This window comes from Monodelphis domestica, chromosome 3 (genome assembly GCF_027887165.1).
Source record: "Monodelphis domestica isolate mMonDom1 chromosome 3, mMonDom1.pri, whole genome shotgun sequence".
Lineage (NCBI taxonomy): Eukaryota > Metazoa > Chordata > Mammalia > Didelphimorphia > Didelphidae > Monodelphis > Monodelphis domestica.
The window spans coordinates 403,592,045-403,607,371 of NC_077229.1; the positions used below are offsets into that span (position 1 = coordinate 403,592,045).

Here is a 15,327-nt window from a genome sequence, read left to right on the forward strand (position 1 = left end):
GCCTGATTGTGGCCTATCTAGACATGACTCTTAAGAAAAGTATTCAAAATTCTCAGAATGATTCTCTTAGAGTAATGAACATCCCTCTTTATTGTCCCGTTCCCTTTCTCATATACTGACTAAGTTGGGCAGAGAGAACCAGAACTAAAGTATGGAAAGGCTATATTAAATTGTGGAATGGAGGTTGGAGAAGAGTAAAGAATTCACATTCCCCTAACATTAGCATTCTGAGAATTCTGATGGAATTTTCCTCAACAATGATACCTAAAGTCCCCTGAAATTTTTAGATTGAGAAACAGCTGGTCTCTGTGTGTAATAGATAAAATGCTACTTTTTCTAAATTTGAGTGATTATATTTGCATGTTTCTGCCTACTTTATTAAGTTTTTAAAAAACCCTAACCTATCTCCAAATCAATACTGTGTAGTGATTCCAAGGCAAAAGAACATAGAGCTAAGCAATGGAGATGAAGTGACTTGCCCAGGATTATATAGTTAGATGTTTGAGGTCAAATCTGAACCTAGGACCTCCTATCTCTAGGTCTGGCTCTTAGTCTTCTGAGATCTAGCTGTCTCTTGCTTTATTTATTTTTAAAGTTCACTTAGGGAAAGCTTGCCTTTCTACATGATATACACAGCTCTTAACATGCTGTGGAGATCATCATCATTAAGTAATTGAAGATTCTGTGATTCTGTATAAATTAGGCCCCTAGTACTTTGGGGAATTCTAGTGTGAAGCAGACTCCTGGCATTTTGATCCCTAATCCCTTATCCCTGCCTTATGTGATGAAAAAAGATTTTGCTAACTGGATAATAATTATTTTATTCAATCCAACTCAACAAACATTTGTTGAATACATGTTAATGATTAAGCATTACATATGAAAATAATATAAAAAAGACTCTTCCCTCAAATACCTTAAAATCTAATGAGATATACAACAATAGTTGTTTATGACATTCTAAATGATTTTTAAAGAAACTGAGATAGAGTTCTATAAGAAATTGTTGAATGGAGAAAGTCTTTAAGCTAGAGAGGATCAGGGAAGAATTTATAAAAGGGATGGTACCAAAGTTTTCTCTTAAGGAAACAGAGAAATATCAACAGATGAAGAGAGGAGTTAGGAGAGAAGAGTGTGATTCATGTGATGATATGAGGAAAGATCACAGAGATACAAGATAAGACAATAACTGAGAATAGTTTGCCTTAATTATAAGGGAAAGTGTCACTAAGCTAGAAACTTATAAGTTGGAGATAAGTTATAGAGATCCTTGAATGCCCAAATAAGAAAAATTATACTGTGTTCAGTAGTCTTTGAAAAGCAACTAAATAAAGAGAGTTACAGGTAACTTGTACAAAGAAAGACTTTGTAGGTACCTATAGGAAGAAAGGATCAGAGAAAGAAGAGATTTAAAGCAGAAATATACTAGTTAAGAATCTGCTACAGTAGGCAAAGCAAGAGATTAGGAGAACTTGAACTATGGTGGTTGCAGTAGGAGTAGAAAGGAGAGACAGACACATGACGTGTCACCTAGATAGAATTGGTAGGATATGGAAAATGATTGGAAGTGAGGGAGAGGGAAAACCCAAAGATAACTATGAGGTTTTAAGCCTATTTAACTAGATGGTTTCAACAAAAAAGTAGAAAGATTGGAGGTGACAGTTTTGGGAAGATAATGATTCCTTTTTTGAATATTGCAATTGAAGTGCTTGCAGAACATCCAAGTAGAGATATCTAGAAGTTAAAAGTGCACTACTGGAGCTCTGGAGAGAGGTCAAGGATGGAGCATGAAGTGGGGAAAGGAACCCTTAAGCACCTGCTGTGTGTGAGGTACTATATGCCAAGCACTTTAAAAATATTATGTCATTTTATCCGCACAATAACTCTGGAGAGAAGATGCTATCATTATCCACATTTTACAGTTGATGAAACTGAAACAAAGAGAGATTAAGTTATTTGCCAAGGGCCACACACTAGTAAATGTCTGAGCTCTATTGTCATTGTGGTGCTCTTTAATGATTCCTACGTTTTCACTCCTTCCAGCTTTCTGCAGTCAAAACCTGATGATTACCTGCATAGAACACCAACGCCCAGCAAAGGAATCAAATTGCACAGTACTACCGAAGAAGGGAACAGTATAGGGAAGAAGCCAATTGGATTTCGGTCAAATGTAAAGGAAGATGACCTTTGGATGTATCGGCCAAATGACACAAACAGATCCAGAAGAGGTAACTTGAAGTTCTGGGATACCAAAGTGTAGAAGAAGCATGAATTAGGGGAAATGTTGGTGGGTGCTCTAAAGAAAAATTTAGTTTGATGTACGTTGGAGATTTGAATGTCATAGTCAAAGACAAAAATGTGCCTTTAGGGCCACAAGGGCCTTCATAGGTTATTGAATATCAAAATTTCTTTGGGCACACCATTATGAGAAGACTTCTCCAATTTAACCCATTCTCACAGTCAGTCGTAATAAGCCAGGGCAGTGTTAGTTACCAAGTGGGTACTTCATAATTATTAATGAAGATGACAAGGCAATGTGTGTATTTCCTGGGGAATTTAACTGCAATAACTATTCTGAATCTTTGAAGAAAGAATACTCCTCAAATGGAAACCAAAGCAAAACTATTTTATTCCTCACAAGAAGGATGCTTGTTTATCTTCATTGATGCAGGAAAATTAGAACCTTGTTTTTCCCCAAAATTTTTCCTCAAGGAGAAAATGAAATTGACAGGCCTACTGTTGGAGATGCCATCTTCTTTACTCTAATAGCTGCTCTACACAGATGGCTTCTGTACCCTCTGGCTTACTTGTTACTTAGTCATTCCACTTTGGGGAGTGGAGAACCCAGTTTCATTTAGGAGGAGAGAAAAAATTGGTATGGTGGTTTCATTGCAGTGCCTAACATAATCTTCTCTTCAATTATGAGCAGTTGTTTTTTTTCTTTCTAAACTTGTCAACCAGTCTGTGGAGTTTGTCAGCACAAAAATAAAATGGTAAAATGAGAAAAATGTGGCTCAGTTCTCCAAGGGACAAATAACTTGTGTTATTGGTTAAGACCACAGCAGCATTACAAAGCAGACTTTGGGAAAGGCACTTTGGGAAAGGTATCATCAGGCCAGCCCTCACTGTGGTGGAGGTTAATCTCTCCCAGGCCCAGCAACAGAAGCAAGGAGCCTGGAAAGGGCTTGTGTCCAAAAAAATCAATTTCTAATTTGAAACAAAATCATTTTTGACTAACAGGGGTTCAAGACCCATTACTTTTGCTGTATAGTCTGCTGACATTTCAGCACTTTCTGTTGTGCACAATGAATCCTAATAGTCATTTTATAACGTTGCTACACCAATCAATTTAACCAAGAGAAAGCCGTTACAATTCCGCAAAGTTTTCAGGAGCAATTTTCACTGATGGTTTTCTGTTTTATTAGCATTATTTTTCCTCTTTTTTCTTTTTTTGTGGAGCTTTGCAATGTTTCTGTGGTGAAACAGAGATTTTTCACAGTTGCAAATAGTTTTTGGTCCACAGAATTCTCAGGAATTATTAGCTTTACTATACACTCTTAAGAAAGGTTGCCTTTTCTTCCCCTCCTCTTTCCTTGTGGTCTGTAGCTATTAGCAAAATGTATAGCCTCCGTGGTAACTAAAACTTGCTGAAGGCTCACCTTTGAGCCAGTCTGCCTGTTGTGGAGTCTGGTGTACAGGGACTGCAGTGTGGGGGCAAAATTATTGCATTGGCATTTATTGTGGCACACTACCATGTTTGGGAAATAAACTTGCAAAGGTGTGCTGTAGTCCAGTTGGACACCCTGTTTATCACAAGGCAAATGACCTAGCACTAATTGCCCAAGTTAAACTGCTTGGTTTAGTGCTTCCTTAATTGGTTTCCCCTCTGTAGCATGCCTGAATTTTTGAATACAGTTTTTCCTCTTTTTTATTTCCTTTTGTTTCTTTTGTCATTGTCCTTTAGTCATTACAGTACTACACAGGGCATTTACTGCAGGATCATTAATCTTTATTACCAATCTCTTATTCCTTTACTTCTTCCTATCCTCCCCACCACTGTGCCAACTTTATTGGAGCTGGTCATACTGAAGAGACTTGATTGCCATCTTAGTTAGTGCCTTTGTATTAAGAAGAATACATACATTGTTGTCAGAATCACACTTAAGGGACAAATTGTTTCTTTTTCTTAAATGCTTGAGCTGTCATATTTTAGATTCCTTTATTGAACTGCATGGAATAGAGAACATTTACTTGGTGAACTGTAAGCTTAGGTCAAGAGCCTCTAGACCCGAAGGCATGAATCTGGAAATATAGCGCCTGCTCTTTTGCTTCCCCTTTCCTTTGCTTCTCTTCCCACACAGCTGCATTTGAATTCTCCTTTCCCAGCTTTCTTTCTTCTTTGCTATGCCAGGATTTCAAAAGACTTTTAACTCTTTCTGAGCACCTTTGTCAAAGCTGATGTCATGAGCTTTCCCCCAGTAAATAAGCCCAGAAATAAGCCAGTTAGGTGAATGTTGATGGCTCCTGACCAGGTTTGATATGACAGAACCATGATTTAAAGACACCTGCTACTTGTGGGTTTAATCACAATATTAACCACAATATGTGGGTTATCACAATACTCTGAAGCCCCCATACCAAACATTGCTATTGTCTTAGACTATCATTTTATAGAACACATTAAACTCTGGCAGAAGAAGAAATTATTCACAAGAAACCAGAATGTTTAAACTTAGCTAATATCTTTTGATCTGGACCTTCACTGTTATTCTTAGACATGCAACATGAGGCTATAATTGAGTTACTAGGTGAGGTCTCTCTAAATCACTTTTAGATATAATTTTCTTCTTAATGGAAGAGAAATTTTAGACTTAACTCAAGTGTGGAATAATCGTCCCAAGCTTCCCAACTATTCTTCTAAGTGAACCTTCACTCTCAGAACTGTGAGTAGTGTATATTAGCCAAGATATAATGTAGTTGACAGAATAGAAAAAATAAACAAATTGCAATGTCAAAAATGCAGAAACCATTTCCATTTTACCTATAAGTAAGAATTATCTATGATTCTTTTCGTTTGTGTTTAGCAACAAGAAAAAATGCCATAAGGTTTTACTTCTGATTCTCTGTTTATAATATTATTAGTCTAGTCTAAACCATTTGTCAAGTAGGTAATGTCTCTCTCAGCAGAACAACATAGTATAGTTTTCTAAGAATACTTCCAGACTTGCAGAATCAGTGTTAAGAGTTTTCTTCAAAAAGAGGAATTCAGAGATGAGAGATTTACTTGAAAGTTGATGCTGTTGTGTTTGTAACAATAGCTTGGGATTAGGACATCTGTATTTCTCTTAAATTTTGGTTTCTTAATGTCCTTACAAAACAATACACATGTGAAGGATTTTTTTTTCATTTTCTGGAAGCAGGGACATAGACTAATTGATTCTTCTTATTCAAGAAGTATATTGTCTTTCTACTAAATTATAGTCATCCATTCAAGTTATAATAAATCAGAATATTGAGGCTGAAACAGATGTTGGGAGGTGATCCATTCCATTCAAGAAAACGATTTTTGTCTATGGACATGCAGAGATAGAATGAGTGCCCATATATATCCACTAAGCCAAATACCTCAGAACTGTGAAAAAGGGGGAAGATTATCAGTGGAAAGGTCCAATAATTCATGGAAATCCAAAAAAGAAGAATGGTAATAATACACATAGTGTCTTAGGATAGCCAGTTCGCACAATGGACAGAGCACTGGGCTTGTGGTAAGGAAGACTGATCTTCCTGAGTTCAAATCTGGTCTTAAAGACTTACTAGCTGTGTCAAACTTGGCAAATCATTTAACCATGTTTGCCTCAGTTCATGCATCTCCAAAATAAGCTGGAGAAGGAAATAGTGAGGATATTCTAGCATCTCTGCCAAGAAAACCTCAAAGGGAGTCACAAAGAGTCAGACATGACTGAAAAATGAATAAACAACAATTCTTTTGAAATACAGAAAATAAACAAAATGAGTGTAAATGAAAGATAAAATCAGATAAAAATTAGGAGTTGTCCCATGATTTCTTTGAGATCGGAAATGACCCTTTCTGTAACTTATTGTGAGAGTTGTTTATAGCATTAATTGATCACAGGACTTACCCAAGAAGAGAAAGTGATCAATAGGTCAAATGGTACAGAGAGGTCAAGAAAAGATTAAAAATTGAGAAATGGCTATCATTTGGCAAATTAAGAAATCATTGTTAAATTTGGAGAGAACAGTTTCAATTTATTTATGAGGTAAAAGCTAGATTGCAAAATGTTGGGAAGTTAGAAGGGAGGAAGTGAAAGCAAAGGGACTAAGTAGAGAGCTCTTCTGACAGGTTTTCTGAGCATCATTCTCCCTTTCTAATTTTTAAACTTTTCCCGACTACAGGTTCTTTTCTGGTTTCCAAACAAATATTCTCAAGTCTCCTCTACTTTTAGAAAAAAATTCACTTCAGAAGAGCTTCTGGGCAAGCATTCACAAATTCCCCATTTATTTTAGGACAATCAGGACAAAACCTTCCATTTTTGTCTTTGCGTCCCCAGTGCTTACCAGTTCCTAGCTAAAAGCAAACTGTTAATAAAGGTTGATCTGGTGCTTATTCTATTCTGCTGCTGCTCTGAGGCTGTGGTTTGGTTAACAAGCATTATATGATATGATGGTAGATCTAGCTCAAGGTATATATATGATGGAGCACTGAGGAATTGTGGTCTAATAGGAAAATGCAGCGCACATGTAAGGAAAAATGATTGGACATGATTGAGAGAGAGGGTATGAACAGTGTGGAACCTAGTAAAGATCTGGCTAGCCCACCTGAATTAGTGGAATCATGGAAAGTATAACTAGTGGAGATTGGCTTTCTCTGCTAGAACTTAAAGTCTTCACTCTGTCTCCAGTGTCCTCCCCAGAACATACCAGTATTTCCTGCTTAGGAAAAGAGTTAGAAGATGGGAAGTTTGAGTGATCTCAGACCTGAAGCATGTAAGAATGTATTGTGAATAGATCATTAGCAGATAGGCAAAGATCATTCTGAATGTCCTTCAAACTAGTCTTATAGGAATAAATGGTACTTTTTTTATATGACTGTCCTCTAAACTGATTGGTATGTTTCTATTTAAAATTGGTCTATTTTATTCTTTGTCAGAATCATTTCTGTATATGTCTTAAAATTTAGTCCTCATTTGTGGAGATTGAATATACTATGCCAACTCTTAAGATTCCAAGATTCGGCATGCCCTTTGATCTAGCATTACCACTACTAGGTTTGTATCCCAAAGAGATTTTAAAAATGGGGATGAACCTGTTCATATAAAAATAATTATAGCTGTATTTTTTTGTGGTGGCAAAAAAATTGGAAAATGAAGAGGTGTCCCTCTATTGGGGAATGGCTGAACAAATTGTGGTATATGATGGTGATAGACTACTACTGTGCTATAATAAGGAATGCTCAATCAATGGATTTCTATAAGAACTGTAAGGAACTACACAAACTGATGCAGAGTGAAATGAACAGAACCCAGAACATTATACACAGTAACTGAAACATTGTGGGTTGCTCAAATGTAATAGACTGCTACTAATAGCAATGCAATGATCCAAGACAATTCTGAGGGATTTATGAGAAAGAACGCTGTCCACATCTATGGGAGTAGAAATGCAAAAGAAAAACATATAATTTATCACTTTTTATATGGATATATGATTTGGGGTTTTGGTTTTATTTTGTTTTTTTAAACCTTTACCTTCCACCTTAGAATCAGTACTATGTATTGGTTCCAAGACAGAAGAGTGGTAAGGGTAGACAATGGGGGTTAAGTGACTTCCCCAGGGTCACACAAATCTGAGGTCAGATTTGAACCTAGGACCTCCTGACTTGAGGCCTGGCTCTGAATCCACTGAGCTGCCCAGCTGCCCCTGGGAGTTTGGTTTTAAAAGATTACTCTTTTACAAACATGAATAATATAGAAATAGATTTTGAGTGATAATACACATATAACTCAGTAGAATTGCTTGTCAGCCTAGGGAAGTGGGAGGGAAGAAGGGAGGGAGAGAACATGAATTATGTAACCATGAAAAAATGTTTTTAAATAAAATTTTATTTAAAATATTAAAGATGTATTATGAATTTAAAAAAGATTCTGTGGCTTGGAGTTAGGATGGAGATTTAGCTTTTAATTTGCTACTAGTTGCTCTATCAGGGAGAATTATCTTTAGATATAGGAGTATACAAAAAATGGTTAACAGAGGATTAGAATCCAAGATCAATGGGTAACAGCAAAAGAGTACCAAGCTACCAGGGCAGGTAAATGGCACAGTGGATAGACTACCAAGCCTGGAATCAGGATGATTCCTCTTCCTAAATTCACATCTGGCCTCAAGCTGTGTGACCTGGCAAGTCACTTAATCTTGTTTGCCTTAGTTTCACCATCTGTAAAATGAAATGGAAAAGGAAATGAGAAACCACTCTAGCATCTTTGCCAAGGAAATCTTAAATGAAGTCACAAAAAGTCAGACGCAAAGTGACTGAACAACCACTACCACGCTACCCTCTGTAGGTGCAAGCCTGATTATTCAATTGCTATCTTCAGTCATTTATTCAATCACTTAATCAAATAGCATTTAACTCTGTAGTGAGACTTTATATGTCAGCCACTGTGCCAAGTTCCAGGGATACAAAGAGAAGGTAAAATGGGCACAGGGCTAGACATAGACAGATGTCCTATTTATCAAAGAGGAGACTAAAGTTGATTCTTCTAAATATAGGTCAGTGAGCTTGACTTTAATATCCCGCAAAACTGGAAGAACAAATATTTAATGGAGTTGGTTTGTGATTATTGAGAAAAGTAGTGGTAATCAGTAGCAGTGAGCTTGGATTTATCAAGAACATGGAATAACTATAAAAAATAAACCTTACCCAACTAACCATTTCCTTTGTTAACAGTGTTAATTGGCTGGCAAACCAAAGGAATGCCAGAGAAATAGTATCCCTGTACTTCAGCAAGGCATTTTACAATTCGCCATGCTATCTTTATGGACAAGATGGAGAGATATGAGCTGAATAATAGGACAGGTAGGTGGATGCATGAACTGGTTGACTGAGCAGACCCAGGGAATTGTGCTACTGCTCACTTGGTGTCAGCCTCAAAGACAGTCTCTAATGGAGTAATGTCACAGGGATCCAACTTTGGGTTCAACATTTTTGTCAGTCACTTGGATGAAGGCATAGGTAGTATCTTCATCACCTTTTCAGATGACAGTACAGAAGAATTTGACAAGTGAAAACAATGGGCCAAGTTTAATATGTTGATACTTATAAGGGATAAATATTAAAGTCCATTTGTTTTTTTAAAAATCCACTGCAAAAAAAGTATAGATGGAGGATTCATCTAGACAACAATTCCTATTTAGATCTGTATTTTACTAATTGGCAGTCTCTTTAATGATTCAACAATATGATACAAAAGTCAAGGGAAAAAAACTAATTTTCTCGTACTTACATTAAAGGACACATTGTATCCAGATACATAAAAATCCAGAAAGTAGGTTTTTAATTATCAGCCCTCATCAAGCCATATCAAATAGTGGTATGTTTAGTTTTAGGTGCTAATTCTGGGAAAAACCCATTCCATGGAAGGGAACCAGGATGATGACTCAGAACCATGTTTATAGAGATTATTCAAAGGCATTGAAGATACTTAGGTTAGGTGAAACAGGATCATTGTCTTGACCTATTTGAAGAGCTGTCATGTGGAAGAAGGATTAGACCTCACAAAATTACAGAATTTCAGAGTTCCAGAGAGGCCTTAACAGACATCTAATCCACTCCATATTTTAACAGGAATTCCCTTTACAACATCTCCAATTAAATGTTTTTTCACCCTCCACTTGAAGCCCTCCAATGATGAAGAGTCCACAAAGGTAGTTCATTCCACTTCTAGACAGCTCTAATTTTTAGGACATTTTCCCTTTTATCATGATAAAATCTACTTTTCTGCAACCCTATATTCTTAGTTCTGCCTTCTGAGGCTTAGGAAAACAAAGCTAAGCCTTCTTATATATGACAGTCCTTCAAATACCTGATAACTATGAAGTCTTCTTTTGAGTTTCTTAAATTGATCTTCTTATGACATGGTTTCAAGACTCTTCACCATTCTAGTTACCCTCCTTCTTGAAGCACTCCAATTTGCTGCTCTGTACTAAAATGTACTACCCAGAACTGAACACATTACAAATGTTACAGAAGAGAGTACTGTGGAACTGTCATCTCCTTTGTCTGGGCCACTATGCTATCAATGTAGCTTAAGGTCTTATTAGCTTTTTTGACTGCCATGTCACCTTGTTGCTTCCTTTTGAGCTTTCAGTACACTAAAATTCCCAGATAGGTTTAACACAGACTGTTGAGTAAATCATACCTCCCCTATCCTATTCTCACATAGTTGATATTTTTACATGATGCTATTTTATTCATATTAAATTTCACCCTATTAGAGTCAATCTAATATTCTGGCGCTAGATTCTTTTATCCAACATGTTAAATATCCATTCTAGCTTTTTGGCTTCTACAAATTTGTTAAATATCTCAACTATGCCTTCATCAAAGTTACTGATAAAAACATTGAATAGAGCAGGAAAAAAGAGCAGTTTTCTTGACCACTCTACATTAACATTCATTCGTTAATGAATGTTCTTTGGACACAGTCATTCAACCAGTTCTGACTCCATGCAACTGAATTATCTAACCCACATCTCTTCACTTTGATCTCAAGGTAATGTTGTGAAAGACTTTGTCAGGTGCCTTGTTTCAATTGAGGTATAGTAGCTATGAAATTCCCCTGATCTCAGTAACTTTTTTTACATAAGTTAACCAGTCATGATCTGTTGCTTATTAATGTTCCACTTCCCTAATTAGAGACTGGCATTGCCCTAACTGACCATAACCTCCCATCATTACAACTCTCCTTATGCTTCACTTCTTCTACATTTGTTCTTTGCCATTGAGACTTCCAAACCTTCCTCCTTACTTTCTCGGGCTGTCATCTTTGTTCTAATTCACTTTCCTCTCTATCTAAATTCCGCCCAGTAGTTCTCCATTTCATTTCTATACTGTCCTTTGCTCTTGAATCCCTTGCCCATTCATTCAGGCATTTCTCTCATCTTTCCAAACTTCATCCCTAAATTACTTTCACCATCTACTTTCCTGCTCCTACTCACAAGTTACTGAATAAAGCTAGAAGAAATTCTACAATTCTGCCAACTAGATACATGACAAATTCATGTTTTTCCCCTTAACTGGGCCCTCATTGCAGCAAAGCAACCCTCTTACTTCTCCCTAATTGATTTCCTACTTCACTCCCAAAGAAGCTATGCTCAAATTTTCTTTTCTGTACTCAAACCCTCCCCCCACACCTCCTATAGACTCTTTCTCAGCTGTGAACTTTACCTCTTACTTTAATGAGAAAAATCAAAACCATTCAATATGACCTCCTTTTTTTCTCCCTTTATCTCCATCTCACTACTCCTTGACATCATCTCCCACTCTTGACTCTTTCCCCATTCCTCTTTTGTGACAAAGTAGTCCTTTTCCTTGCCAAAGCCACAACATCTATCTACATGAGTACTTGATCCCATTTCTCTTCCATTTTCTGGAGCAGATTGTATCCTCATTCATCTCCTACCACCCTCAAATTTTCAACATCTTTTATCTACTGGTTCCCCTATTGCTTTTAAATGTTATCTTTAATAAATCCCCTACCATCCTCCCAGCTATTAGACCATATCTCTCCTCCCTTTTTCAGCCTGATTCTTTGAAAAAACTCAATTCTCTTTTCCTTTCTTCACTCTCCTTTCCCTTACTCCTTTTTCCATTGCAATCTGACTTTTGACCTTCTCTTTCCAAAGTTATTAGTGATCTCTTAATTGCCAGATATGAAATTCTTTTCTCATCCCCAAACCTTTTCAACTTATCTGCTGCATTTGACACTGTTGTATATGCTCTCCTCTTATATATTCCCTCCTCTCTGAATTTTCATGAAACTGCTTACTTCTGGTGCACTTATCTTCTGGCTTATCAATCTATATCATGCTTCATTCCTAAGTGTAGGTGTTCCCCAAGGTATTCTTCTCTTCCCTCAGCACTCTCTCAGTAGATTCATTTGTTTCCCTGGGTTTAAAAAAAAAGAGTAATTACAGACATATGTTTACATATTTACATATATATTATATACACATACACATATATTTTGTCTCTATATACCTATTCAGATAATTTGTGTGCTATATTCATACATGCACATATGTATAGATGTCTATATATTGTATGCTATATATATATATAAACATATATATATATATACACATATATAGATAAATATATGGTCCCATATTACCAGTACCTGTCAGATATTTCAAACTTGGTTATCATAAAGATATGTTAAACTCAGCAAGTTCAAACCTATATTCATTATCTTTTTTTCCCCAAACACTTCCCTCTTCCAAACTTCCTCATTTCTTCAAAGATATAACCATGTTTTCATTGTTCCAGATTTAAAACAAAGGAGTTATCCTTGATTTCTCATTTTCCCTCTCCCTAAATACCTTGCTAAATCTTTTGCTTCTATCCCCTTAGCTCCACTCTTACAGATACCACTTTATTTCAGGACCTTATCGCCTCTCTCTCCTAGATTATTGCAAGGGCCTTTGTAATATTTATTGGGAAAGGAAATGGAGGATTGGAGAAATGGGGGATAATGGGAGGTTTGTTTGGGAGTATGGAGGAAAGAGGGGAGAGAGGGAATATTGCTCGGTGAAGCAAAGGAGGGAGATGCCCCCTGCTGAGAGGAAGCAGCAGGGATCCGATAAGGACTGTTTGTCCTGGAATGACTGAACTGAAGTTCAGCTCCCTCTGTGTCCAGAAAGATAATCCACTTATCTGACAGTGAATTCAAATAATATAAAGTTTAATAACCAGTTGGGATTAGAGTTTTTCCTCAGCTTCAGAGTTGAGGCCAGGCCCAGAGGCTGGCGTAGGGATTCTCCCACTCCCGTCTACTCTATATCAGTTCTGCTTTGTCTAATTCAGAATCTTAGCAGTAGATAGAAAGCAAACAAGAACAGGTCTAACCTTCAGAAGCGATTGGGCCTGAATCTTTGGGCTGAACCAAGAAGAGGCGGCACACTACACCAGACTGGGCTAAACAAGCTCCTCTCTCCTCCAATACCAGGAAGCCAGTCCAACCCCAGAAGGAAGTGCTAGTCACAAGACCCAACTGCACTCCCAGTTGCCCCTTTCCCCCACCAACTGTCAGTCTTGTTTCCTTTCCACAATTATCCCCTTTTTTTTGTTGTGACCTTCCCAAGGTCACTTATTTATATTATAGTTACCAGTTTACTAAATCTACTCTAAGGATTCTTAGCAGGAAAGTTTGGGCAAGGGGAGTTTGGGGTTTTTACAATAAATTCAGTACAATAAATGTTGAATAAAACTATTACAAGATATTAGAATCTTAGTGCTAATACTACTTTTGCTAAGTTAACTAAAACCAATACATTATTTATAGAAATTATTTACATGTAATACAACAATACACATTGTTCCACATCATGATGTCAGTCAACTAGAACTATCTATTGATCTTTCTATTTGCCCAAGACCTTATGGAACTAACTATATACATATTTATATTTTGCATAAATACAATTTCAGACACTTGTTTATGTAAACAAGTTCTCTCAATATGTCAGTGATTTTGGTGTTTTGTGTCTAATAGTGTTGTGTTGATTTAATACTTATCAAGTTTCTTCAGATTTCCACTTCTCATGTTGACTGATGGATCTCTTCTTTCTTCCATGTTATGTAGTGATGCCTGCTATTTCCTTAATATGTGAAATTACTATTGTTTTATTACTTCAACACAGTCTTACACATGTCTTGTTTTTTATCTGTCCTCTTCTTATATAAACAAATTTACAAAGTTCAAAGTCTTAGCTGTCCATTTCAGCTTTTTTTTGTTTCATTTCTCTAGTAGCTATTAAACAAATTTATAAACTTCACAGTCTTAGCTATCCATTTCAGCTTTTCCTCTTTGTTTCTTGTCTCTGGCATCTTTTCCTGATGTTTTTCCTCTGGGCTGGTTTAAAATCTTTTCCTCTGGGATGCTTTTCCTCTGGGATGCTTTTCCTCTGGGTTGCTTTTCCTCTGGGTTGCTTTTCCTCTGGGTTGTTTTTCCTCTGGGTTGCTTTTCCTCTGGGCTGGAAAGTTGTCTCGAACATTATGTGTCACTATGATTTCTTTGTGTTGTATTTTTTTATGTTTATCAGTTTTTGTTTTCATTTCTCAGCACTATCTTTTGTCTAATTTTCTTCTATGCCTGTTACAGTGATGTTGAACTTTTTCTGGTTTCACGTAGGAACAGTGAAACCATGAGTCTTTCCCTGCAACTTTTATAGCTGTTGGGGTAATAAGCAATACTTCATGTGGTCCAGTCCATTTTATTTCTGTAGCCAATTTTCTATTGAAATTTTTAAAGTATACCATGTCTCTTGGTTTGATGTTGTGCAAATTGTAATCCAGGGGTACTGTTTGTTGTATCAAGCCCATTTTATGCAATTCTGCTATTCTTGTCTGTAAAGCTTGTATATGTTTTGTTAATTGACAGTATAGTTTGTGAGAAATTCTAAGTCAGAGAAAGGAAGATGTGATAGGATCATTACGTTGTTTGCTTCTTCTCTTTGTTTTGGATTAGGTATATGATTTTGTTGTACTGCAAATTTAGTGTCTTTATCCACTTCCTCATACTTTTCACAAAGTTCTTGGTAATTCTTGACTCCCAATGCTGCCAGCATTTCTTCTAATGAGATTGTGTAGTTTATTTCCTTAACTAACTCTTCTGACTGGATCGTTTGTTCTTGATTTGAGTTGTTAATGAAATCATCTGTCTCCCCCTCTTGTAAAGCTTTGTGATCTTGATCATAAGGTTTGATATATTCATAAGGTTCATAATCAAACATTATTGAATATAGTGATTCTGTGTGATTCGTGTCTTGCATTGACTCTTGCTTGGTGATTTCTATATTCCCCAAGTCTTTTGCTAGCTCTTTAACTTGTATGTAACTTGTAATTTGGCTGTCTTCAGGAGATGTTTTTAAAACAGATTCAGTTGCCCCTGTATCTATAAGAGCTGGGTAGATCTCATTATCCACTTTTATCATGACCCTTGGTTATGTGTTCTCATTTTGTTGGCACACTTGGACCATAGGTGCCTCTATTTCTATTTTGTTCAAATCCCAGTTTTGTTCTTCTGCTAT

General features: G+C 36.6%; 1 protein-coding gene across 11 annotated transcripts in view; it reads left to right on the forward strand.

Moving 5' to 3' along the window:
* The window catches only part of KIAA1328 (KIAA1328 ortholog), a 577,332-nt gene that overhangs the window by 482,316 nt on the left and 79,689 nt on the right, over positions 1-15,327 (forward strand). For all 11 annotated transcript variants that reach the window (XR_008917189.1, XM_056820799.1, XM_007486737.3 and 8 more), the window contains one exon: positions 2,044-2,228. Coding sequence is in view for 10 of the 11 variants with exons in the window: in XM_056820799.1 (XP_056676777.1) it covers positions 2,044-2,228 (185 nt within the window). In the remaining variant the exon portion in view is untranslated. The remainder of the gene's footprint in view (positions 1-2,043; positions 2,229-15,327) is intronic.